This window comes from Mastomys coucha, unplaced genomic scaffold (genome assembly GCF_008632895.1).
Source record: "Mastomys coucha isolate ucsf_1 unplaced genomic scaffold, UCSF_Mcou_1 pScaffold18, whole genome shotgun sequence".
NCBI lineage: Eukaryota > Metazoa > Chordata > Mammalia > Rodentia > Muridae > Mastomys > Mastomys coucha.
The window spans coordinates 77,760,686-77,788,108 of record NW_022196900.1 but is presented as its reverse complement, the minus strand read 5'-3'; the positions used below and the strand labels follow the sequence as shown (position 1 = coordinate 77,788,108).

Here is a 27,423-nt window from a genome sequence, read left to right as displayed (position 1 = left end):
CCCGGGAAACCCCGGGTTGTAACAATAACCTGCTGACGCGCTCCTGGGAGGAATCCTTTGAAGGCTGTGGGCGGGGTAGCCCCGCTGTGCACCAATGGGAGCACTCGGGATCCGCCCCTACGTTGCCCTTCCCGAGCCCGGCAGGGGGCGGGTCCGCGCCAGACGTTTCTCGCCTGCTCCCTAGGGGGCGCTGTGGCGTGCGGGGCTTCGGCGGGGTCGCCCTTAGCGGGAGCTCCACGCCCCCCACAGTCTGCAGGCGGGGCACCCAGTAAGCAAGGATTCCACGGCCCCAGGCGAGCACGCCCCGCCTCCTTTTGCTCCGGGCCCGCCCCGTCCCCGTCCCCCGCCCATCCCGAGGTGCAGCCGGCGCTGAGCGCGGCAGGCGCGGGAGCTGGCGCTGGAGCCGGAGCGGCGGCGGCGGCGGCGGCATTCACCGGGCGGCGGCGGCGCGGGCTCTGGCACGGGCTCGGGCTCCGGCATGGTGCAAGCCAGCCTCGTCCCGGGAGAGCGGGGCCCGCGCGCGGGACCAGCGCCCGCGGAGCGGCGACAGCGGCGGTGGCGGTGGTGGCTGCGGGCACAGACAGGCGGCAGGTGCTAGAAGCCGGGCTGGGCGAGGTGTGTGCCCGCTGGGCTCCCGGGCCGCCGCCCCCTCACTGCCTGGGTCTTTGCCTCCCTCTGTGCTCGTCAGTTCGTCCAGCCCCCTGCCTCCGCGCCCCGGCCCATGGCGCCCCGCGGTTGAGCCGGCGCCGCCAGGGACCCCTCCCGCGGGCCTCCCCGGGGCGCGCAGATCCCAGAGCCGCGCGCCCACCCTCCGCGGAGCCTCCCTCCCTGCCTCGCCCGAGCCGGGCGGGACCATGGCTGCGAAGCTGCGAGCGCATCAGGTGGACGTGGACCCGGACTTCGCGCCGCAGAGCCGGCCGCGCTCGTGTACCTGGCCTCTGCCGCAGCCGGACTTGGCCGGCGACGAGGACGGGGCGCTGGGCGCAGGAGTAGCCGAGGGCTCCGAGGACTGCGGGCCGGAACGCAGGGCGACGGCCCCAGCGATGGCCCCAGCGCCACCGCTGGGCGCGGAGGTCGGACCCTTGCGGAAAGCGAAGAGCTCCAGACGGAACGCGTGGGGGAACCTTTCCTACGCCGACCTCATCACCAAAGCCATCGAGAGCGCCCCGGACAAGAGACTCACGCTCTCGCAGATCTACGACTGGATGGTCCGCTACGTGCCCTACTTCAAGGATAAAGGCGACAGCAACAGCTCAGCCGGCTGGAAGGTGGGGCATCCGGGCTCCGGGCAGGCTACAGGGAAGGGGGGCTCTGGAACACCCCTAGGGGTCATGGAGTGCGCGCCCAGGGCGCGGGGCAGGTCAGTTGATAGGCGGGGGCGTGCTGGCAGCAGCTGTATTCATTCAGGTCCCCTAGGAAGGATGCGCGGTATTAGAGGTCTGGTAGGGTGACCAGGGATACCTTTTTGAGGCATCCCAGAGGATTATCCCTGGCCTGTCATTGAGCGTATAGTAGCATAACTCATTTCCAGGCCACGGACAGTAGGGAGCCCCCTTTGTTTTGTGTGACTTGTTTTACCCCCTCCACCAGGGTACCTGCTTTAAAGAGCTGGAGTCGTGACCCAGGGCTCCTGTCTGCTTTCCCTCTCAAATCTCCCCTGCCCTTCCTGAAGCCGGCCCCATGGTGAAGAATGCTAACAGATCAAGGGCCCCCTGCAATTCTTCCTGTAGTGTCGGGAGTTCATCCTGGAGCACCTACTAGTCGGGGTGAAAAGCATGGCAGGTCACCCGGGATGAGTTGTTCGTGGGGCAGGTGTTGTCAGCCCCTTCCCTGGTATAGCCTGGGGTGGGGGAGGTGCCTACAGCTCCCTGTTGGGACTTGTGAGTAGGATGTTGAGGTCTGGAGGTTTATTTCTACCCACTCTAGACAACTTATCGCCCACCTCCCTGGCTTTCTGGGCCCAGATACACTTACGGAGTGGGGCACCCCTAGAAAGTCCTCAGTTGGCAGGTAGTGGAAAGGGGAGAGCCATCTTGGGAGAAGACTTGCATGGGGGCTTCACTGGGTTGTAGCTTCTAGATTCAGCTCCTCCTCTGGCCATCTTGTTGGGAAATGGGGCTAGCCTATGCATTTGAAGGTGAGGAGGCTTTGAGGGGACCTCTTGTGGGAGAGGTAGTTACTGTGAGGAAGACATGCCTGTGTCCAGAGATGAGGCTGTTCAGGGTGTTGATTGGTAGCAAAATTTGAGGAGAGGGCGGGGGTCGCGGCCATGGCCAGATCTAGATGCATTTGGGTGCACTGTCCTGAGCCGGGAGCCTACTGTTCTTGGGATGCCTGTACGCTGGCATCTTCTTTGGCTCTCCTTGACCATCATGGGGCAGGAAAACAGGACACCCAAGTAGACCTGAGTCTTATCCCCTCCATTTTCTAGTCCCCTGCAGCTCAGTTCCCACCAGAGCACAAGTTTCTCTCAAGTGTGGCCTGCCCTGACATTGTTTGCTGAGTCCACCTTCCACTCCTTCCCGGGGATGGAGTCCCTATCCTCGGGGGTGCAGAGTCCCCATGTCTCCTCCAAGAAGGTTTCCCTAACACTTGTTAGCTAGCCCAAGATCCACCCTCCCCCTTTTCCCCCTGGCCCCAAGGCATGCATTGGTGAGTCAATCATGTGTGTCTTGCTTCCTGCTCCCTCCCTCCTTCACCTTTGAAAGACAGTAACAGTGTCAAGACTGTTCCGTCCCCGTGGCACCATACATAAAGTCTGGCCCAAGAAGTGTATAAATATTGAGAGTAAAGACAGGGGTGGATGGGAAAAGAGGCTGTGGGTTAGCAAAGAGTACCAGGACCAGAGCAGATCAGGAGGGCTTCCTGTAAGAGCTCCAGCAGGTTTGGATGGATGAAGGAGACTGGGGGAAGATGGGAAGCAGAGATTTGAAGCTAGAAGCCTGGAAACAGCTGCAGTTCTGAGCAAGCATGTTGGGCCCGAGCTCTGTGCCAGACTCTTCCCGTATCTTTAAAGCAGTAGTCCCTGAGCTGGGTTTTACTATAACCATTTATAGGGGAGGTTTCTGAGGCCCAGAGGACAAGAGTCTGTTAACTGCCTAAGGTCCCACTCCAACCCAGGTATGTCACCCACCTCTCCGGGTGCCACCAACCCTCTGGAACATGCCTGGCTGGCCCCGGTGAGAGCGAGCTGCTGCTGGCATTGAGCAGAGGCAGACATAAACCGCAGGGTGTGATGGCAGTGTCCTTGGAGATAATTGAGCCCCATGAGTTCATTTCTCAGACTGTGAGACTGAGGCCTGGGGAGGTTAATAGGACTCTCTCCTGAGAGTGTCAGAAAGCAAGTAAGCCCTGGACAAGGGCCTGAGTCTCCTGTCTGCCCATTGACTGCAGTTCCCACTGCACCATACTGCTGGGGGCATGCTGGCCCTTCCTGTACCTCACTCCCAATTCTGGACTGGGGCACTGGGTGAGCAGCCCCAAGCTTGGACTCTTGCTCTTGGTCCTGGAAAAAACCCACCCAGACACTGGAGGGGATCTGATTCAACCTGTCTCTTCAGCGGATGTCCCCCTTTACGCTCCTGCGCCCCCGGGGTACCTCCATTCTCTCTCATTCCTGGAACTTTCTGCCCTTGAACCCCTTTTGGCACTCCCAGTCAATTCCTTCAGAGGCCTGGAGGAGGAGCTATCTCCAGCTCTCAATCTCAGTTTGACCAAGGCTGGGAACACCTCAGGTGCCAGGACCGGGTGGGCATCCATTATTCCTTCATCCATTTTATCCCCCACAAATGTCTTGCCCTTGAAAGCCTGAGTGGTACTATACCTCAATTCCATGGGGGGTGGGGAGATGTGCTATGACTCCTAAAGGGTTCCTAAATTCTCAGCCCCACCTTCAGGATGTGTTGCTCTGAGCAGCTTCTACATTCAGACCCTGTGTTTTGAGACAGGAAAGGCTGGTGGGTGGGGCAAGGGGCTGGGGAAAGTGGGTTCCATGTTCTAGGGAGTCTGATGTTCTCTCACGGAGGGGGTGGCTTTGATCTGGGGTGTCTTCTTGGTTAGGGAAAATTAGGGAGATAGTTTTGTGATGGGGTGAAGGGACTGCATGTTCCACGGCAGAGAGGAGGAACTGTGCCTGCTGGATTTGGGGTGCTTGCAGTTGCAAACTAGAACCTAGTGCTCTTGGGCTGACAGGAAGTGGTCCTGGAAAGGTGGAGTGGTCGCCTTTAGAAAGGAAGGCTGATGTACTGGGCCTTTGCCCTAAAGTTCCATCTGTGATGAGAAGAGGGGATCCCAGTGCTGCAGAGGACAGCTCAGGCCACCCAAACCAGCCAGAGTGGCCTGGAGAGTTAGGACTACCTGTGGTACCATAAGGGCTAGTTCCACCCCCACCCCACCCCCAGGGGACATAGAGTCTGGGCTCAGGGTTTGGCCAGGAGTATAGTGGTCCTAGAGTTGTGGCTCCCAGAGTAGAATCTCCCATTCCCTCTCAGCTCCTCCATACACCCCATATTCCTTTGGCCTTGGCTTCTTACGGGAAGCCTTCCTGGCTGCACTGCACTGCTGTTCCTTCCACTGGAGTTGTTCAACTCCTTTTGTGTTTCCTGGCTGCCAGTCCTTGGGGAGCTCCCAGGCCAGGCCTGGGCGCCTCCCATTTCTGTCCCTAGGCCCAGAGGGGTGGAGCCCAGTGGATGGGGACTTCCCCTCTCCCTCAAGGGCTGGAGCAGCTTAGCTGCTGAGGGGTGGGATCAGAAGGCGGGTGCTAGCCCCATCTGGCCCAGGCCTGGCCCTGTAAGTTCCAGGTGGGGAGGGGGCTTGAAAGAGGGGCTGATTCCAGAGGCCAGCAGCAGGGTCTTGGCTCTGAACAGCGGTTGGGAGAGTAGCGCCCCCTCTCCTCCCCCCCCGTCCAGCCCACTCCACCAGGGCGCCTTCCCCCTCCTTTGTCCTCGGGGATCCCCAGCCCCAAGAGCTTGTGGGGGTGCGGGAGGAGGCGGTGTGAGCCCCGATTGGGGGGTGTCCTCACCCCCCTCACTGCACGAGCGAGGGGCTGGCAGCTGCCCGCCTCCTGGGCACGAGCCCGTGCCAGCCGCTCCTGGCACAGTTGCTGGCACGCCCGGCAGACTCCCACGGCCACCTGCTCACACCCACCCACGAGCGCTGGCGCGCTGCGGGCCCTTCCGGCTTCCCGGGCCTCCCAGCGCCCCTCCCCCGACGGCGTGCCCGGAGCCCCCTCCCCAATTCTCGGCTCCCCTAGACCGGCCCTATGCGACCCAGGCCCCCACCCTGCACAAGTTGGGGAGCTCTCGAGGCGGGGCTGCTAGAGGCCTCCGGGGTTGCCGCGCCGCGGGGAAAAGGGGGGCCGAGAGGCAGCAGACAGACCGACAGACAGGGTGAGGGCCCCGCCTGCCACCTGGCGCCGCTCCAGCGGGACGATGGCGGGCAGCGCCGTGCCAGGCGGTAATTGCAGACAGACTAATTTAAAGAGATGAGACGGTTATTTTTAACTCGCGTTAAGGTAATGAACGGCGCGGGGGGTTTGTGGGTTCGAAAGTTCAGCGCCCTCCAGCCCCCACTTAATGCGGGTGGGGGGCTCTCTGCAGACCTTGAGGGCACCACCTTTGGACTTACTCAGGTGCAGTGTTGAGGGGAACTGAGACGCAGGGAGGCCCTGCCAGGGGACAGGGCTAGTGAATGCACCAAGCACATGTCACACCAGATTCTCACCACTGCCCTCTTTCCAGATGTGGAAGTGACTTGCCTTGAGGTCACATGCCTAGTAAGTACCAGCCCTAAGTGACAGAACCCAATTCTAACCCTTAAACTCCAGCATTTTCTGTGCCGCTGGGTAGGACTGGAGGTTCCTTAGTTGTTGTTGGGGAGGGTTTGGGGTTTGGATTTGGAAAGCATTGGGGCTCCTTCCCTAAACCCACCTCCTCCTGTTTTTTTTTTTTTTTTTTTTTTTTTGAGTGGCAGCTGGTGATGGCCATCATCTGAGGTTTAGGGTTTGTCTTGGCTTTGTTGAGGGGTCAGGGACTGTGAGTGGCAGCGAGCCTCTAAGCGGAGCTACCCTGACCTATCCGCAGACTCACCAGCCCCTCCCTACTACACCTGCAGTGGCCTGCCTCCCACTTCAGGGCTGAGTGACTGGGAAGAAGAGGGGTATAGAGCCGACACCTCCCCCTTAGAGGGCCCGATGCTGGATGCCAGCCTCCCATAGTCCCCCTCTGACACATTTCTCTCCGGGACCGCCATTCATTGGCCAGAAGCAAGCGTCCTGGAAAGAGTGTCTCCCAGCAGTGCCCTGAAGCAGTGCCCTGAAGCCACCGTGCGTCTAGGTGGAATCCTTTGTGGTTCTCTGGAGTCAGGGCTAGGTAAGGGTGGACAGGGCCCCTGTGGGAAACATGATTCAATGTGTGTGAGCTGGAGTGAATCCCTCTCTCTGATCCTCAGTGTCCCCCTGTGAGTCCAGAGAACCTGAACACAGTCCCTGCGGGCCTTCCGTACTGTGACTTACGGAACCCTTTGGTACCAGGAGCTGAGAAGTTCATGGTACTGATAGGACTTCTCACTGGTGGACACCTGTGACTATGGGTGTGGAGAGTCTCGAACCTGAGCCTCCTACTTAAAGATGCCTACCCCTACCCGTGGCAGTACCCATGTTCGGCTAGCACAAGGGAGAGTGTTCATGACAGCCCCAGCTGTCCCCAGAGCAGGCAGATGGGGGGCTCAGGGTGTTGGGTGGGTATCAGCTTGGGCTCTAGGGCCTGAGGAGGGTGCTTGGGGGGGACAGCTGGATCTGGAGCACCTCCCTTCTCCTGGCACCCCGGTTACTATGGAAACCCACTCCTGTTTGGGAGGGTTTGGCTGTTTGCTGCCTCTTCCCACCCCCCAACCCATATGTGGAGGTGGGAGGGGGCCAGGTGGTGTGTGGGGGTGGGGCCTCCCACACCCTACCCCCAGGGCCTCCCTCCTCACTAAGAGAAACCTTCCTGGTCTCTAAGGGGGTTGCCTCTCATGGGAAGGGGAATGAGGAGAGAATGTGGGTGCTGGGCAGTGAGTCCTATCATTTGCACACATTCTCCCACTCTGTCCTTGAAATCCTCGCCAGGTACTCGTGTGTAGTCCCATTTTGCAGTTGAGGAAATCAAGGCCTAGCTAGGAGAAGGCAGAGCCTAGATGGGGATGCAGACCTGTGTGTGTCTAACCCATTTCTCCCGTCATCTCCCACTGTCACTGGTGGTCTCCCTCCTACATAGCCTTCCGACTCCAGGATCCTCAGTTCCCCCTGGAAGCCAACCAGGCCTAAACTGCTCTGGGTCCCCCCGGCTCTCTGCTGCGCTTGCCCGAGCCTCACCTCCCACCTGTGTGCCCTGCCACCTCTATGCTCAGGCACCCTCATGCTGCCACCTTCACAGGCAACACTGAATATCTCAGCCCACACCCCTGCCAGCCGTCACATGCCTACCAAGGCAGCACTCGTTGGTCGGTCCCTTGGGACACCCTTCAGAGAAAATAGCTAGGGTGCTTTAGTATTTTGATCAAAGCCACCACCATCCAAGTGGTTCTGGAAGCCTTGAGGATCTTTGCTTAAAATCCTTAGCTATCGATGGGCGGTGGTGGTACACGCCTTTAATCCCATCACTTGGGAGGCAGAGGCAGGTGGATTTCTGAGTTTGAGGCCAGCCTGGTCTGCAGAGTGAGTTCCAGGACAGCCAGGGCTATACAGAGAAACCCTGTCTTGAAAAAAAAAAAAAATCCTTAGCTGTCCACAGGCCTGGCTTGTCATCAGAGAGTCCCCTGAAGCTTTGCACCAGCACACTTTCCTGTCCCCTTCTCAATTCCTTGGGCATGAGCTCTGAGATGTCTGTTTTAACAGCCATGTCTGGTGACCAGTCATTCAGAAGCCGCTTCTTAGATGGTGGCCTCCCAGTCTCCCAGCCTCCTCCTACCTGCCCTATGTACTCACTGTAGATCAGCTTCTTCTCTAAGCTGCTTCCTGGTTGAGCCCCTGCTCCTTTTCCTCCCTACTGCCCTAGGGACTTAGATCTCATGCCATCAGTTTCGGGGGACTGAGCCCCCGCCCCAGCACCTGTGTCTATCTATCCCATGTATCAGAATCACCCTGTATAAGACATGGCTGGAGAGAAAGCAGCCGCAGCCGGAACTGGCACATGCTGCTCCTGCCAGCCTCGGATGCTGGACCGAGGGAGGCACGGGAGGGTGACACTCAGAAAACCCTCTGGGCCTGGAATGTAAAGAAAGTGACAGTCACAGACCCTGTCCTAGCTAGTTCCCCACCTGTGGGAGAGGGAAGAGCCCAGCACTGCCTGTCCTTCCTTGGGATGCCTAGTGTGACACTCCAGGCTCAGCCCCCAGCCTTGTCACCTTACCTCCCCACTTCAGTCCTCCGACACTTGCTTTAGCCACTCTGAACCACATGCAGCCCTGGATGCCACCTGCCATGTGCCATCGCATCATCCATTCTCTCACTGGATTTTTACAGTTGATCCATGGTACCACTGTGGCTGTCTACCTCACTGGCAGACAAGGAAGCTAAGAGACAAGGAAATGGAGAGGTTTCAACTATGCGTGGCAGGCAGCACTGGAATGTCCCAGGGCTGGCGTCACCCTGGTCTAGCACTCTCTCCACCCTTGCAACTGGCTTTGTGCTCTCCCTTGAAGTCTGGCCCTGAGGCTTCAAGCATGGGGAATGGGCCCTAATTTCAGGATGCCTTTCCTAGCAGACAGTACCCCAGAGGCAGGGCCAGGCCAGTTTTCTGATTCCTCGGCTTACAGACCCAGGGTTGAGGGCACTATAATCCAAAACTACACCAGTGGACACCTGCTGTGCAAAGCTGTCAGGACTGGCTCTGACCTTGAGGGGCTGGGAGATTAAGCTTGAGAGATGAAGACACAAAGAGTCCTATGGTGGACAGACAATATCAGGGCAGGGCAGGGCAGAAGGTCAGATCTTCAGCTGTGGGTGTTTAGAGGCAGGGGGACAAGGAGGTCAAACCCTTGGGGGAACCCAGCAGGAGTAGAAGCTGAGAAAGCAAGAGTGGCTTGGGATTTTAGGCAAGCTCAGACTCAGGTGCTGGCACTCCGGTGGGATGACACCAGCAGACAAATCACTCAAGAGTGACTTGTGTGGCAAGCACACAGTGGGGCGAGACGAACAGATGAGCCTGTGTTAGGGTGCAGATATTAGACTTAGTTCCCTTCAGCCAACCCACCATGTTTGGTTTTTTTGTTTTTGTTTTTTCCAGACAAGGTTTCTCTGTATAGCCTTGGCTGTCCTGGAACTCACTCTGTAGACCAGGCTGGCCTAGAACTCAGAAATCCACCTGCCTCTGCCTCCTAAGTGCTGGGATTAAAGGCGTGTACCACCACTGTCTGGCTCACCATGTCTTAAGACTCTGGTGAGAATGGCTAAGTTGTGTATGTAGTAAGGAGCTTAGGAAGCCAATGGCATCAGTAGAGCCTAGTTCTGCTTACCTTCTGGGTAGCTCTGAGCAGTTTCAGTCTTAGTTTCCTTTCCTACAAAATAGGATGGCAGGCCTGTGTCTGTGCTTTCTTAGAATGTCAGGAAAGATACCTATGAAGTCCCCAAGAAGTCTTATCAGAGGTCACTACTCTCATCCATTGCTCTGTGAAGAAAAGAGCTCTCTGCCAGTGTATAGAGTAGGACTCCCTATGCGTGCCCCTGAAAAGGTGTGTGGGAATTTTGGAACCCGGTCTTCTGCCTGCTTTACTTTGGTCCATTACTTTTGAGTCTCTAGAACCTTCCGTGTGGCCTTGGAGGCGTACAGAGACTGTGTGTGTGTGTGTGTGTGTGTGTGTGTGCACGCGCGCGCGCACGTGAGTGCAGGTGGGCTCTGTGTGTGGAGGCCAGGTATTGATGTGAGGTGCCTTTCTTTCTCTATTGCTCACAGCCTTGTTTTTTGACACAAAGTCTCTGAATCTGGAGCTGTCCGTTTTACCCAGACTGTCTGTCTGGCGAACACCAAAGATTTACTTGTCCCTGACCCCAAAGCACTGGAGTCACGGCTGTATGCTTCCATACCTGGCTCATATATGGATGCTGAGGATCTATCTAAGCTCAGGTCCTTCCTACTGTTTGTGCAGTAAACACTTTCCCCTTGACACACACCCCCAACCCCAAGGCTTCTCATTTTCACAGATAAGAAAGCCACTTGTTCCTGGTAAACCTCAAGCCTAGGGCTACCTGTTTCTGGCACACTGTATTCTCTTTGCCCCACTGCTAGCTGTGTGATCTTAGGCAAGACCATTCCTACTCTGGTTTCTGGTTCTCCTCCAATAATCTGGGAAGCTCTGAGGCCTCCTCCTTCTCCCTCCTCCCCCCTCCCCTGTCCTCAGCTGGCCTTGCCACCACCTCCTCTTGTAACCTGAGCTGGGCCTTGGGGAGGAGGGGCTTGCCCTCTGTCAGAGGCACCTGCCAGCTAAGCAGATGTGAAGATGGAGGCCCCAGCCGGGAGAGTGAGGACTTAAAGCCAGCTAGGCCGGACAGGGGCAGGCACACTTAGCACACCCAGCCCAGCCTCTGGCCTCTGGCCCTGGAGCTCACCCAAGCACTTGTCCACTTTTTTTTTTCCAGTGGACATTTGTGGTGTTCCAGTGTGTCCTAAAGGACCTCTGAAGCTTCAGGACTCCTGAATGGCAAATGAGGTTGCTGCCGTGGCCTGGGTGGGCTGCCCCGGACTCTTGGAGTCCCTTGTCAAGGAAATAGAAGGCCAAGAGCAGCCCTCGGGGGCAAGGCCAGTGTCTGTGCGGGTGGCTGTGCCCCTGGGAAAGCAGATGGTTCTCTTGGCACTATGCCTGCTCCTCCTCTTTCTCCCCCAGGAGCCAGCCTGCAGGGCTTGGGCACAGCTGCTAGGCCTTCCCCAGAGCTGGGTCCAGGGCAGGGCTAAGTGAGGTCACTGCAGCTGCTCCCAGGGCCTGGGCAGGGGAGCAGGGAGGAGCCGCCTGCAGATAAGGGAGGTGGTCAAACTAAAAGGGTGCAATGCCAAGTCCGAATGGCTTTGCAGTTAGGGGGTCTGGGGAGGGGTAGCTGAGAGCCAGTTGGTCAGCTCCACTTCTGTTCCAGGACAGCACTGGAGCTTCTGCCAGGCCTAGGTTTCTCTTTAGAGCAGCGGCGGTTCTCAACCTTCCTAATGCTGTGACCCTTTGGTATAGTTCCTTATGTTGTGGCAATCCCCCTAAACTATAACATTATGTCGTTGCTGCCTCATAACTTTAGTTTTGCTACTGTTATGGATTGTAATGTAAATAGCTGATATGTTAAATCCCAAGGCAGTCGCAACCCACAGATTTAGAGGCATCTCAGAGCAGGGGCTCTGGACTGGCACCTGTCAAATGAGGATGCTGAGCTCAGAAGGTTGGCTCAAATGCTTGGTGATATAGTCATAACATATGACAATGAAGTGATAGCATTTAATATATGGTATCTTACCCAGGTGTGGTGATCTTAGCCCCAAGGAAGCTGAGGCAGTGTCTAGCTGGGCTGTACAGTGAGATCCTATTTCAAGAAAAGAAAAAAAAGTAGTCTTTTTCCCAATTAAGCTGAATTCTCCTGAGGAGCCAGAAAGCTCTGAGGAAGGCACAGGAGGCCATGGTAGCAGGAGCCCCTGGGGAGACCATGCCAAAAGGGAGGCTCACGAGGACCCTGGTAGCTGGTAGCAGGGTCTTAGGAACTGCTCGGTGGAATCTTCACTAGTCCCAGAACAAGTCAGACACTATTGAGGGCTCCCTCCTTCCTCCATACTTCTGTAATCCCCACAAACTTCAGTGGAGGAGACAGACTCTGGGATAGTTGAACTCTAGTCTGCAGTTTAGCACTGTTGTGGGTTAGTCCACTGTCTTGGAGGCTGATGGGAGGGTTCAGAAGGGGCTCAGATCAGGCCTGATGGAGGAATAGAACCTGTGGGGCAGAGAGAGGGAGGGACAAGAACGCAGGAACAAAGCATGCAGAAGTACCAGGGGTGGACGTGCTAGTTGGAAGCCCAGACAGGTGTCTGCTGGTTTGGGGACTGTGGCTCTTGACTATCTCTCTGGAGTTGTACTGGTGCCCAAGGCTGTGGGGCAGGAGTGATCTAGGATTCCCATTGCTGGTTTGCCGTTTGCCCAGGCTGGTTATATGAGGTCTTCTGTGTCAGGAGAAGGAAGAGGAGAGAGGAATACTGCTGTGTATTCTGGCCTTTGACTTCGTGTCTTGCTTCAATATTTGATTCATCCTGGACCCAGGCTGCTCACTACTGTCCTGATGACCCTAAGCCCACTAATGGGCACCTGTGGCTCTTTGCCCTCAATCTGCCCTTTTACCCCTCCTCCTTAGCAGACCTTAGTACCCATGATTTACACATGACCTTCAGATCCTGACATCATCTACCAGGAAGCCTGCCTGGAATGACCATCCCAACTCCACCCCAGACAAAAGAGCAACCCCACCCCCAGCTGTGGGTCAGTCTGACTCAGATGTGTGCTCCTGGAGAGGTGGGGCCTCTAGGGATAGAGTGAAGGGTAAGGCACAGGGTCAGGTCTACTCCTGGACCTCTGAACCAGGAAGGATGAGAGCTGGGACTGTGAAATCCTCCCTATGCGTGCTGGAGTTGTAACAGGGGGGCGGAGCCCCACAGGTGTCTTGCACTGAGGCTGGAGCTAGATCACTGTCACCACTGTGAGACAAGATTAGTCTCTGAAGGGAGGGTCTGAGCTGAGATTTCTGCCTATGATGGAACCTGTGGAGATTCTACACATGATGGTGTTCGGTGGGATAATAAAAGACCTAGGACTGAACTCACCATTTTGGAATCCCCCAGGGACCAGGGAGAGCAGGAGACAGAGCTGGGTTGGTGGTAGGCAGTGGGCACAGAGTTTGCATATCCTGCCTCTGAAGAAAGCCAGAAAAGCCTGAGCTTGTGAGGAAAGACAGGCATGGCTACTGGGACAGACATTGAACAGAGACCCCTGACATAGTGGGAGGCAGGGCAGGAAGAGCATGGGCTTTAGAAGCTAATAACCAGAGACCTGAATCTTGCTTTCCTCACTTCCAGCTTTGGGGATTCAACCTAGAACATTAAACTCTCCAGAGCCTGAATTTCCCCCTTTGTGGGTACACAATTGACATGATTGTCAAGATAAAAGGACCCTGCCTACACCTGGCATGTAGCAGGTGACACTTCTCTCCTGTGTCAGTTCTAAAAGCACACGCCAATGGCATGCTTGAGCTGAGCTGGCTTACAGGAACAGTTGTGCACACTTCTTTCCAGTTCTTCACTCTGTGACTTCACACTGGCAGCCTCACTGGGCTATGACGGGAGGATTCATGCCACAAAGCAGTCACAGCAACATATCCATCAGCTGGGTACCCACCCACCCACGGAGAGCTGGTTGTTAAACAATTACCAGCATACCACTGAATGTGCCCCTAACGAAAGGGCAGCCTTCCTCGTGCCCTCTTCCCAGGATCACAGGGCCACAGTAGAGAGAAAGGAAGTGCACATCCCAGGATCCACTCTGTTGGCCTCTATCATCCTAGTGGGGACAGAATGAGAGATGAGACAGACAGTGGTGGGGCTCTGATTAGGTCAAGCATCTTAAAAGGCAAAGTCCAGACTCCCTTCTTGGTCTGGAAAAGTTGCATATAGTTGAAGCATTGTATGATGCAGCCCCTTGCAGGCAGGGATGCCAAATGAAGGGACAGAGGACCTCTCTCCTTTCCACTCATCATTCTCCACCCCTCTGCCAGAACCTGGCAGGTCCTGGCTAGAGAAGTAAGATTGGATGAGGTTGAGCTGTTGGGGAATGAAGCTGTGCTAGAAGGAGAAATGAGGTTGTACCGGAAGATAAACGAGGTGGTACTGTCAGGGAATGAGGTGGTACTAGGAGGCAAGGTGAGGCTGCATTACTAGATAAATGAGGTTGTACTGTCAGGGGGATGGAGTGTACTTGTAGGAGAGATGACGTCCTGCTGGATCAGCTGGGTTGCACCATCGGAGAACACAGCCACACCACAGGAGGAAGGAGCGTGTCCGACTTAGAGGATAAATGAGGGTGTCCTGCTGGATAAATGAGGGGCCCCGTCAGGTGAATGGAGTGCTGTTAGCAAATGAGGTTGTACTTGCTGGATAAATGGGACTGGTGTGCTGGATAAATGGGGTTGTGCTGTCAGATGAATGCATTACTGCTCGTGGGCGAAGGGTGTCCTGGGAATAGATGAGGGTGTCCTGATGGATAGATGAGCTGTCACCAGCAGATGGATCAGACCCTATCCGTGGGGAAGGCACCAAGGTCGAGGTCATTCTGAACTGCTGAAGCTCTTGGAGTATCTTCTGACCTAGGGGAACAGTGTTGTGGGAGGTCTGGGTATGAGCTAGCCTGGGGCAATCTGGGAGCCCGTGGAGGCCTGTGAGCCAGCAGCTGCCTATAAGCCCTTCTTCAGCATATTGAGCAGCCTGTCCTTTCTCCACCCCGGTGGGCCTGACTTTTCCTGCATCCCTGCTCACTGTTTGTTCTTCCTATCCTGAGTTTGCTTCTTAACCTAGTTCAGAAAAGTCCTATTGTGTGCCAGCCAGGGCTAGTTCACTCAGATCCCCCTACAGCCCACTATCATTCATGTATGTATGTATGTATGTATGTATGTATGTATGTCTCTTATTCCTTCACTGAACAAACTCTCAGGTGCCTACTATATGCCAAACACATCGAGTAAAGAAAAAATGAGATGGGGATAAGTCACTACCCTTACAAAAGTTCTCATGCGAGGCCATCAGACAGTAGGTAAATGATCAACAAATTATCCAGAGGCTGAGTATCCCTTCCCCAAAATGCTTGGCCACAGATGTGTTACTGAATACAAAACTCCTTTGGATTCTGGGATATCTGCACAGACTCGGAGCATCCCCAACCCACAGATCTGAAAGCTATAACTTTAAAGTTGGCAGACTTAGGAGCGTTTTTCAGATATGAGATTTTTCAAGTTAGTATTCATTAGGTACTCATTTCAACTTGTATTGACCCAGAAGGTAATAGCCCTAGAAAAATTCAGACTGGGGAAAGGGAGATGAGAGAATTCTGTGAGCATCTAGAGGGAAAGACATCTGGCCTGGCAGGTTGGAGGCAAAAGAGAGAGTGTGGAGGGGAACACCTGAGAGGTCATGGAAGGAGTGTGGGCTGTGACTGGGCCTTTGTTCATAGAGGCGTGGGGAGGGTTGGGGGGGTGGCTGGGGAGGACCTCAGGTGGTTAAGCATCATTGTGTGGAGATGGTGCAGGGAAGCAAAGGTGGAAGCCATAGCTGTTCAAGGAACTGGAACTTCAAAGTACCTTGCCCCAGGGCTGTGCCACTCCTGTGTGTTGGAGCTGAAACTGACATCTGGACCCAGTGCCTGAGCCCATGCACTTGGCCATATGCCATTCTTGCCAGGCTTCTGTCCCCAGTGGGTGGGCCCCAGGAGAGTATTCACCCAGGCCCTGGTGCTGAGGAAGAATGGGGAAGGCATGAATATTAACCTGCTGTCCTTTCTTCTGCCCCTACATCATTTCCCTGGGGCCTGAAATCAGGGAGGTCCTATCTTTCCTAGGAGACCATGCCAAGCCTAGCTGTACATGTGGGATGTGGGAGGCCCCAGAAGCTGAGCCCAGCCCTGGGCATCCAGGGAACTTGGGCATGCCTGGGCCGTGGCTGTGGTGGTGGGTTGCTAAGCGACTCCAAGAGGGAGCCCTGGTTACTGCTGCCTGGCAGAGGCGTCTCCTCTTCTACCTCCCTCACCTCCTTCATGGCCTCTGGCCTCCCAGGAGGCCCTGTGGGCACCAGAGTTGCCATCAGTGCTTGCCACTGGATCTTGGCTGGGAGCTCTGATTGGCACCAGGTGTCTAGGTCCTAAGGAGATATGCTAAGGTGCAGGGCGTGGGCCTCTCTCAGGGGCAGAGCCCTGGCGCACATCTAGTACAGAGCCCAGCTTCGAAGTCGGAGGCCTCAGCTCCAGGCCTACCCCTCTGGGTAACCCTGAGCAAAACCTGGCACCCATCTGAGCTCAGCTGCCCCATCCATCTGGCTTGCAGAACCCCTCCACAGCCTCATTCATGGAGAGTGAAGGTGCTGAGTGGGCAGGGCTTCCCCACACTAGGGCTTGAGTGGATAATGATTCAGGATTGCACCAGGTTTCATTTATGAAAAAAGAATCCTGCTTTGGGGGGGGGGAGCGTTGCAGACTTCTAGATTAGACCATTTCAAAAACTGTTCAGTGTCAAACTGGAAATCTCCACAGAGACCAATTGGCCCAGGTCATCAATGTCTATAAAGAGACAGCCTTGAAGAGGAGGACCGACATCCCCTGGGCCAGACTTGGTAGAGTGGGTGGGAGGAGTGACAAGCTGGGGTTCAGGAGGTCCGGCTGCATATCCTGGGACACCTTGGATATGTTCTTTCTTTTCCCGGGGTTGTGTGAGCCATGACATGAGGCTAGCTAGGGCTTGAACTCCCAGCCTCCTGGCTGAGTCCAGGGTGGAGGCAAGGAGAGAAAGCCGCAAACCTTCATGGACCTCTTTAAGGTTATGAAGAGCAGGGGTGTGTTGGAAGCACTTGCAAAGTTCTAAAGAGGAAGCACAGAACTTGCAGGCCGTCTTGACCTTGCAGCGCATACTTAGCCTTCTACATGGGTGGCTCCTGGGCATGGTCTGCATGGGAGTACTAGCTTTCTAACAGTCCTTTCAAACTCTCTGACCTTCCCTGCCCATGGCAGAATGGAATGTCCTCTACAAAGACCAACCTGAAATCATATTTGGGCTTGGGCCAAACAAGCTTCGTGACCTTAGCAACTCACTGTCTCTGAGCCACACCCTCTTCATCTGGAACTGAGCTTCCCAATCCCTAATCCTATAGGGTTTAGCATAATGATTATGGGCTCCTGGGGCCAAATGGACTGGGATTGTCGAGGTGCAGTTACCTGGCAGTGTTCTTCCTCAACCCCCAGCACTCTGAGCCAGGCTGGCCCATGACATAAAGCAGTGCCGCCTGGCCTGATGGTCTTCCATTCCAGCAGGACTGGGAAAGTGGGAGCTTCTGGCAAGGCAGATAGTCCTAGGGGGAAGATAGCTGAGCTCTCCTAGGAACTGAACGCAGGTGTGGGGGAGGGGCAGGGAGCCAGGTGGATGGGCGGGCCAGGGAAGGGAGTATCTACCTGAGGGAACATCATTCCCTGGGGGTCCAGCTGCCCTCCTCACAGGGCCTCAGGAGAAGCCAGGTAGGGCAAAGCTGGCAAGCCCCAGCTGTTCCCTCCAAGTCCATAAAGTGCCAGAGACAGCCAGCCTGGTGGAGCAAGAAGGACAGAGACTGCTGGGGACAGGAGGGAGAACTCTGGCAGATTAGTGGTTAGGGTGTGCCTAGGGGTGGGTTAGCAAGTTAAGACCAAGTCCAAGGGTCTGGGCAGAGCTGGAGTGGTGCCTAGCCATGGGGCTGTGGGCAAATTACATCATGCTTCTGTCATGTGGTGGACAAAATGGGGTAATGCTGGCCTCCCCAAGGGGTTGATGCCCAGCACAGCTTAAATCTTGGTGTTGAAGAGATGGTGACCAAGCAGGTTGGATGAGTCTACGGGGAAGGTCTGACCAGACAGAGCGGTTTAGGAGCACCTGGGGTGTTCACAAACATTGAACCACACCCATTAGCTCATGTAATGATCCAACAGCCTTGGGAGATGGGGATGACCACAGTGTGTGTTTCAGAGTAGCTCAGAGACTGATGCATCGCCACGGTCACACAGCCAGGTGACCAAATAGCCAGGCATCCTGCCCAGTCCTCAGCTAGCAGGCCCCGAGCTGTCTGCATAATAGTGCCTGAACAGGAAGGTCAAGGCTACCAGGAAGAGGGTCCTGCAGAAATTCTACACCAGGTTTGTGTGGAGGTCAGGATGGTGGAGCTGTGAGCTCACCAGTGCCTTCCTCTGTCCTCAGGGCAGGGCTGTCCAAAGCAGGGAGTGACCCTGAAGGCACTCTCGATTGGCACAGTGGAAATTAAGATGAGCATATGGGCAGGGTGGCAGAGGTAAGGCCAAGAGGTACTGAGGAAGAGCAGGCAGGCCTATGGAACCCTCCCTACTAAAGCAAGCCTCTCTGGCTGTTCGAAGCTGTCTTCCTGACTTTAAATGGGGAATGCGTGAGAAATTGTACAAAGGTCACGCAAGGAAGGGGCTTTGAGGACAGAGCTGAGCAGGTGGGTCAGAAGGACACAGGAGTAGCTCTGAGGTCTCCTTGGATAATCCTGGAGTCAATCTCCAAAATGTCTCTGGTTTATAGGCTTATGCCTGTCCTGGGCATCCCTGCCTCAGCCTGTTCTGCTTCCTCTGGCCAGGCCTTCCCACAAAGGGTTAACAGTCCTCTCTACCTGCAGTTGCATTTTAAAGACACGAAATTAAAGCAGGTAATTTATTCTCCCCACACACGAAAGAGCAATTAGTTCTAAACAGGGCTTAATCAGTCACCGCGAGATTGATTTCTGGAGCCCTGGGTTTTCGGGCTCCTGGCTCCATGCCAGGCTGGGGAGGGAGGGGGGCGGACAAATGAGCCGCGGCAGTGGCATGAGCCCTTACATAATCTGCTGGGGGGCCCTCACAGTCTAGCCAGCCCCTCCAGAGGTTTGGCTGAGTTTGGAAGATGGGGTCCTGCTCTCCTGCTGAGGGATGGCACAGGTTCAGAATAGAGCTCAAAGTGGGCCTTATCCCTTAAGTACCAGTCGTGCCCTCTGGCAGTGTCTCCTTGGGAGGTGGGGCAGGGCAGGGCGGGGGCATATTTGGGGTAAAGGATAGGTATTCTGGGTTTGTCAAATGTGATATTTAACCTGCACTTTTTTTAACCTCCCTTTGCCCCATCGATCCTTCTGTTTCCTCCCATCCTTTTCTGACCCCCCCTTTTTTTCTTCCCATCACTTCCCCCCTGGATCCCCTTGGCTTCCTCACTTTCTTCCTCCTGCCACCCATGCTCCTATCTCCGGCCACAGAACTCCATCCGGCACAACCTGTCGCTGCACACCCGGTTCATCCGCGTGCAGAACGAGGGCACTGGCAAGAGTTCATGGTGGATGCTGAACCCCGAGGGCGGAAAAACGGGCAAGACCCCGCGGCGCCGGGCCGTGTCCATGGACAACGGGGCCAAGTTCCTGCGCATCAAGGGCAAGGCGAGCAAGAAGAAGCAGCTGCACCTGCCGGAGCGGAGCCCCGACGACAGCCCTCCAGGCGCACCGGTTCCAGGGCCCCTGTCGGCCTCCGCCAAGTGGGCCGCCAGCCCGGCCTCACATGCCAGCGACGACTACGAGGCGTGGGCTGACTTCCGCGGCAGCGGGAGACCCCTGCTCGGGGAGGCGGCCGAGCTGGAGGACGACGAGGCCCTGGAGGCCCTGGCACCGTCCTCGCCACTCATGTACCCAAGCCCCGCGAGCGCGCTGTCGCCCGCCCTGGGCGCGCGCTGCCCGGGCGAGCTGCCGCGTCTGGCCGAGCTGGGAGGTCCGCTGGGCCTGCACGGTGGCGGCGTGGCCGGGCTGCCGGACGCCCTGCTGGACGGCGCGCAGGACGCGTACGGGCCGCGGGCACGCGCCGGGACCCCCTCCTACTTCGGCGGCTGCAAGGCGAGCGCCTACGGCGGGGGCGGGGGCTTCGGGCCGCCGGCTCTGGGCTCGCTGCGCCGCCTGCCCATGCAGACCATCCAGGAGAACAAGCAGGCCAGCTTCGTGCCGGCCGCCGCGCCCTTCCGCCCCGGGGCGCTGCCCGCGCTGCTGCCTCCGCCGCCGCCCGCGCCGAGGCCCGGCCCGCTGCTGGGCGCGCCCGGGGAGCTGGCGCTGGCGGGCGCGGCCGCCGCTTACCCCGGCAAGGGAGCGGCCCCGTACGCGCCACCGGCGCCCTCGCGCAGTGCCTTAGCCCACCCCATCAGCCTTATGACGCTGCCCGGCGAGGCGGGAGCCGCCGGCCTGGCCCCGCCGGCCCACGCCGCAGCCTTCGGGGGTCCGCCCGGCGGCCTCTTGCTGGACGCGCTGCCCGGGCCCTACGCGGCCGCAGCAGCCGGGCCTCTGGGTGCAGGGCCGGACCGCTTCCCGGCGGATCTGGACCTCGACATGTTCAGCGGGAGCCTCGAGTGTGACGTCGAGTCCATCATCCTCAACGACTTCATGGATAGCGACGAAATGGACTTCAACTTCGACTCAGCCCTGCCTCCGCCGCCCCCGGGCCTGGCTGGGGCGCCGCCCCCTAACCAGAGCTGGGTGCCGGGCTGAGGGCCGCCTCGTGCAGCCTGGGTGCCCCGGTCCCGTCCCCATGGGGCCTCTGTCTTCCCATTCCCGATCCCCGGGTCCCCACTCCCCCGACCCAGCTCCACGGGAGGATCCAGGAGGCAACCCCAGCCCAGCTGGAGACATCCCTCCGAGCTGAGCGCAGAGGGAGGTGGGAAGGAGCGGCTGGGACACCTTGCCTACTCCTAAGACCTCCTGCTAGGGCTGGAGGCCTGGGAGAGATGGTTGAGGTCGGGCTAGGTGGGAGTAGGGGAAGAGCGAGGCAGATGGCCCACTGTGGATGCTGACCCTGGAAGCCCCCTAGGAGGTGGGCCAGGGATGTTTCAGAATCTCCAGTTTCTATTGCTGGGCCCTTTGTGACGCCTAGGCCACCCAACTCCAATCTGGTTCTCAAATGACACTTTCCCTCACTGGCCATAGCTCTACCACACGAAGCCAGCAACCCTCTTCGTTCACACCTATCTTGGTCATCCATTCCGCTCAGTCCTCTGGTCCTCAGCTACCCTCTGGTTCAGTCTCCCATCTTAACCAGTCCTGGCACCTCCCTTCTCCTGTCAGTCAGCCCCATACTCCTCAGTACTGGTCAGCCTCTCCAGCGGGCCTCAGTTCCAGATCCATCCCCCAATTCGACACCCCCAGCCCTGGCCCCTCTCTCCCATATTTATAAGTGTCCGGTCGGGGCGGGCGGTGGGCGCGGCGTCCCCGGCGCGTATTGTAGGCAGTGTACTGTGGCCGTGCCGTCAGCGTGTGCGTGTGCGTGTGTGCCGTGTCGAGGCCGTGTAGAGTGCATTGTACAGCATATTTTCATGAATAAAATTGTTTTAAATATTTCCCGAGCCTTGGGTTGGGGGTGGTGGTGATGAAAGGGATTTGTAGTGGGTGATGCCAGGGTCCCTGTTGCTGCAACCATTGTGACTTTTTGTCTGGGCGAATGGCCGGAGTTCTACTTAGCTGCACATTGGTTAAGCACCTACTGAGTTGCTGATGCTGAGAATAGTCTTTGTACAGAGTTTTGCACCTGTTTTGTTTGTTTGTTTTTGTTTTTAAAAACACATGCAAGCAGAAAGTTTCCTGCCTGGGGAAATTCCTTAATCAAGGCTGAGGGGTTGGGAGAGGGGCACAGGTGTTAACTGAGAATCTGTGACTACTAGGCCTTGTATTAGCACAAGTTTCATTCCCATTGTACAGATGAAAGGCACAAGGCCAGAGAGGGAAAATAATTTTGAAAGATTTTAAGGAGGAGGAGGAAGAAAGAGGAAGGAAGAAGGAAAGGAGGCGGAGGGGGTGAGAGGAGGAGGAAGAAGGAGGAGGAGAGGAGGAGGAGGAGGAGGAGGAGGAGGAGAAACAACTTTGGAAGCGCAGACTTCTGTAGGAATTCATCCAGGTCCTTTGCTTTGCCAGCTGTGTCACCTTGGTTACTTTTTTGGTTAAACAAAAACACCCATGTTAGTTACTTTTTTTCATTGCTGCAACAAAGTACCTGACAAAAGTAACGAAGGAAGGAAGGGCTCCATTTGCCTCACACTTTGAAGGTGAAGTCCATGATGGTGGGGAAAGCATGTTGGCAGGAATATGAGGCAGCTGGTCACATTGTATCTACAGTCAGAGAGGGAGGGGGAGGGAGGGAGAGGAGAGGAGAGAGAAGAGAGGAGAGAGAAGATATATTGGTGCCCAGGAGCACACATACACCACAGTACACATGTGAAAGAGAACAAGTTTCTGGAGATGATTCTCCTTCCACTCTATAGGTCCTGGGGATCAAACTCCAGTCTTCAGGATTGGTGACAAGCCCCTCTGCCCACTGAGCCATCTTAAGGGCTTCCTGGTTTTTATTGAATCTGGGACCCCACCCGGCTCAGGAGGACAGTCCTCACATTCCGAGTGGATCTTCCCTCTTCAGTCAAACCTCTTGGGAAACAACCTCTGACAAGCCTCTGGGTGTGTCTCCTTGGGGATTTAAATTTCAATCAGGTTGACAATAATTAACTGTCAAGAGCAAGGCTCACCTTCTGTAGCCTTGTTTTCCCAGTTTGTACTAGAGCATCTAGCTTCCATCTCAGCTAAGTGAGAGATGTGAAATTCTGCTCTGGTCCATTTGTTGGCAAGGAAGATTGTAAGCGCTTGCTCAAATCCAGTCCTTATACCAAGAGTAGCACATTGTCTCTGCCTCGGGGACATTTGGAGGTTGACATCAGGAGAGGGAGAGATCTAGACAGGGAACCGCATAGCCAGAATCAAGAAGCTCATGGATTTCAGAGGCAAAAGCCATTGAGTGGGGCTAAGTGCTCAGAAATGGAAAGGTTGCTAGTGGCAAAGACACCAACAGGCAGTAGAGGAAAAGAGGGAGGGCAAGGCCACGGGTGCCGACGGTGAGGGACTGACTACCAGGGTATGCTGGGGACCAGTTGAGCTGAAAGAATGAGGCTTTTTTTTTTTTTTTCATTTTGAATGCCTTGCCTTGGTTGTGGAATGGACACGAGTAAGGGGATGAGTCAGTGATGCTGGGTACCTAGACAGACAGGTGTCCCCTGGGATGAGGGGCACAGAGGCAAGAGAAATGACTCCATTTGAGTTACAGCCTGTGGGGATCTAGAGAAGGGACATCCAGGAGCACTTCGATCATATGAGTGACATTCTCAGCCTTTGGGCATCATGGTAGGCTAGAGATTTCTCTCTGAAAAGGGGGGAGATCGGAGCTCTGGAAGACATTTATCTGAACCGGAGAGGGAGTTCAGTGAATCAGAAGCAAAGATGTTATCATAGGGTGTTGGGAAGGCTTGTGGGGGCGGTGGGGGGGAAGCATTGCAGAGTGAGATAAACAAAGAATCTTTGCTGTCAGGCTCTGCTTTGATGCACTAGGGTTAACTTCCTCAGCACCAGAAAAGAAGACCACCAGCTGAGGCAATGGGAGAAGAAAGGTGAGACCCAGAGGTCCTTGTAGTTTGTGAAAGACTGTCAGGTGCTGAAGAGGATACCCAATTCTCTCGTCACCAGGAACGTCCCACTCCTTGCACTAGCACATGCTTGTGGGTTTGTTTGAGGGGCAAATAAGATTGGTGTGATTGAGGTCACACTACGAGCAAAGGGTATAAAGCCAGGCTACTCTGCCCTGATTTCATGCCTCTAATGCTCAGGTTCTCCTGTGGTACTGATGCCTCAAGGATGTGGCTGAGGGCAGGGGAGTGAAGGAGCTCCAAGCCATCAGGGTCTACACAGGTTCAGGCCCAGAATTAAGGAGCTGAGACCTCACTGTTGTGTCTTTGCCCACTGGGGTGCATTAGAGACTAGAAGGCACTGGGATAATGCTCCACCCAATAGTAAGACTCAGACACAGCTCAACTGAGTCTGGACTCCAGATGGGCTGCAAAGCTGCCTCCACCCTAGGCTGCTGGAGGGTGGGCTGCTGATGGGCATGTGCAGGGCTGTGTGTGTCCATGTAGCTCCATATGCATCTGTCTGTGTGGCCCCTGTGTGTGTGTGTGTGTGTGTGTGTGTGTGTGTGTGAGAGAGAGAGAGAGAGAGAGAGAGAGAGAGAGAGAGAGTTAGTGAGATTTCTATTGAGTGCATATGCCTCAGCATGTATGTGTGTATGTAAGTGTCCGAATTGTAGTGTATCCATCTCTGAGTGTGCCCACATGTGTAGAGGCCATGCATGTGTGAACTGCTCTCTCAGCCTCCACATGTGCACCGCATGCTTCACTCTCTGGGTGTGCCTGCCTAACTTGGCACATCCCTCTCTCTCTTGGGAGCACCAGGCTGGTGTTCCCCTGCCAAAAACATCTTCTGGATTGTTCTGCTGTCTGTGGGAGTATAGGGGGCAGAGGGACACTCCAGCCCCTGGGATCCAACCCAAATCGTGAGCATGGAGCCAGGAGACCACCTCAGAGTGATGACTGAGCTCTGCCCAGATCAGGCTAATGATAGTTCAGAGACAGCTTCTGTCCTTCTGGACCCCATGAGGAGAGGGAGCAACACCCTTACAGCTGGGGGTCTGTCACTGGCCCTCCCCGCCAGCCTTGGAGCCCAGCAGACGCGCCCCCCCTCCGTGCCCACTCCCTGGGAGGCGTCTGACACATGATTTATTCATAAAAAGCCATTATTTGTGCCAAAGAAGAACTGAGCTGCTCGCTTTTTAAGTGCTGATAATGCGCTCAGCCCTCCCTCCCTCCCTCCCCCTTCCCCTCTCTCACCTCCTTCAGACTTCCTATCCTCTCTCCTCCTCCCCTTTCTTCCTGGTCCCCTCTTTCTTCTCTATTCCTTCATTGTTCTCATCTCTGCTCCCCTCCTCCATCCTCCCTCTCTCTGGCCCCACTCAGCTCCAGGCTGCCGCTTCCTGCCACAATTCAGGGGGTAGGGCAGGACACCAACCCTCCACCAGTGCTTGTCTCTTCAGGGCCATGGGAAGGTTGGGAGGAGTGGAGACAGGTTGAGAAAGGTGAAGGGTCACAGGATATTGTCCTAACTAACTCCCTGTGAGTTAAGGAGTGTGACTTTAGTCCCTCAGTGTTAGCATAGGTTTCTCAGACCTCCAAATAAATATTCACTCTAAGTGAAAACATTGTACTTGGAATGCAAATGAAGATTGGACACAAGCCCCTTAGGACTCCTTTCTAGGCCAAGAATGCCCCCAAGCTCCCTGTATTCTGGAGGTGGTCATTCAGGTGGTGCCAAGAGAGGCTGGCATGGAGAGAGGCACCTGGGTCTTGCCACAGAGACAGGAGACAGCAGAACATGCTCTCAGATGGCAGCTTGGACATTCCCCCCACCCCACACAGACAGACACAGATACACACACACACACACACACACACACACACACACAGTAGAAGCCAAAAATCCTAGATCCACACGTGTTGTGCCCCTCATGATTGCACGTGTGCGTACACACACACACACACACACACACACACACACACACCAAGCCTGCACTCTGCCACCCACTTCCTATGCAGATGGAGCACCCTTCCTCCCCCCACCCCGGGAGCATTCCTCTCTGAGCACCTGCAGCAGCAGGGGCTGCAGCACCTTCCCCAATCCAGACACCTGTTCATTCATTCATGCATTCATTCATTCACTTCATAAAACTTGCTCTTGAAACCTCTGCATCTGTGCCAGCCTTTGTGCTAGGTGTTGGGTGACACAAACGGACAGGATTTGTACTAGGGAAGGGAGCTGCAATAGAGGGGCTCCTGCAGGCCGTCCCCTGAAGCTTTGGGCTGGGGGCTGGGGGACCAGCAGGCGAGGGGTTAAGTCGTTTGGCATCCAGAGCTGGAGCCATTAGGCCTCCTAATTATGAAATTATCGAGGTCCTCAGGTGACTGCTAATTTCACACACACTGTTCCTCTCACGGCTAATGAACGCCCGCAGAACCCACGCCTTGTCTTTCCTGCTGAACGGTGACCTGAAGTTAATGAGCTCAGGAAGGCAGACAGGGCACCGGCTGGGTGGGTGGGGCGACAGGCCCAAGGAGGGAGTCACTAGCCCCTTGGGTCCCTTCTGCTCCCCTGATGGCTGCCAGCCCCAGTGAAGACTTCAGGGCCCAATCCAGCTCAGGGGTCCCTCAAGGAAGGCTTGGCTTGGGTGTTGGGAGCAGGGGAGGGATCCCAATGGTGGGGGTGGGGGCGCAGCTTGTGTCATGATACCAGAATGAGCTTAGAACAGCATGAGGCAAGGAGACCAGAGTATACTCTGGAGAATCATTTCCGAGTTCTTTTAGAGCCCTGTCAGAGACATTTAGGGAGAAGCAGGGTCTGTGGTATACCTGTAAGTATAAAGGATAGAGACTGGGAGGGGGAGTGGGGCACAGATACCCCTAATGCTGGTACAGGTGAAGACTGGAATTGGCAGTATTGATGATAGGAATGCCAAGTGGCAGGGCTGAAGGGCTATTGTGGATGGCTGTGATCTTAAAGTCTTGGGTTTTCAAGTTTAAAATGTATTTTTTTTTTCAAAAAAGCAACCCTCAAAATATAAACAAATAAACAAGCAACAACAACATAAAGAAGAAAATAAAACAGGCACATGTGTTGCCTACAATCTCAGGCAGTGTGGCCCAGGTCTTGGGGTCATTCTTTCATATGGTGACACAGTGGGTCATCTGGTGGGTATAAAGACCCTGTGACCTGTGCAAGTGTGGAATCCCACCTTTACCATGACTCACCTTCCAGTGTGGCAAACAAGGGGAACAAGAAGGTGGGGATTGAGGGTGCAAGGGACCTCTGACCTTAGTTAGCTCTTTCAGCCTTGTGGCCTTGAGCAGCCGCTTGTTCTCCCTTTCTGGGGAGGTTTCTTTGTGAGCACACGGTAGGGTGAGACCAGAGCTGTTTGCATTGTGCTTATAGAGGAGGATGGCTGTGGTCCTGGCCAAGTTGCCTTCACAGCCCAAGGCAAGCATCCCAGGCCGATCAGTGAAGAGCTCCTTGTTCTAGGTCTCCTGGCCTATGTGTGGCGTGGGTGACAAGCATGCAGGCTTCATCTCCCTCTGGAATCAGAGGCTCAGCTAGTTGTAGGCCTTTGGCAACAAACCCTGCTCTCTCTAATTCCCATTTACATACATACCTCAGTTTCCCTTGTGTAGTAGGTAGGTAATACAAGCATAAACTCACTTTGGAAGTGGACTAAGATCTCAGGGGTCCCAGCTATGGCTCCAGACCTGGCCAGCCTTCACCACCAGTTTTCCAGTTCCCTCCTCAAGTGTTCAGGCAGCTCCCTTGACTGCATGGCAAGCCCCCAGGAAGGTGCCTGCCCAGCGGAGGAGGAACAAACCAAAGAGGGACAGCCTGCCCTAGCCACTGTATACACAGACACATCTGTCCTGTTTCTCACACAGGTACCAGCTCTTCCCATTTGGTCTGCCTGACAGAATAGGATACACTCCTCCTCCTCCTCCTCCTCTTCCTCCTCTTCCTCCTCTTCCTCCTCTTCTTCTTCTTCTTCCTCCTCCTCCTCTTCCTCCTCCTCTTCCTCCTCTTCTTCTTCTTCCTCCTCCTCCTCTTCCTCCTCCTCTTCCTCTTCCTCTTCTTCCTCTTCCTCTTCCTCCTCCTCCTCTTCCTCTTCCTCCTCCTCCTCCTCCTCTTCCTTCTCCTCCTCCTCCTTCTTCTTCTTCTTCTTCTTCTCCTCCTCCTTCCTCCTCCT

At 55.7% G+C, this 27,423-nt stretch overlaps 1 protein-coding gene across 1 annotated transcript; it reads left to right on the top strand.

Moving 5' to 3' along the window:
- The first annotated feature begins 360 nt into the window (after nt 1-360).
- Nucleotides 361-21,119, top strand: Foxo6 (forkhead box O6). Its single transcript, XM_031378484.1, has 2 exons — nt 361-1,268; nt 19,008-21,119. The coding sequence occupies exons 1-2, from the start codon at nt 855-857 to the stop codon at nt 20,271-20,273; spliced, it is 1,680 nt and encodes a 559-aa protein (XP_031234344.1). The 5' UTR covers nt 361-854; the 3' UTR covers nt 20,274-21,119.
- The last annotated feature ends 6,304 nt before the right edge of the window (nt 21,120-27,423 follow it).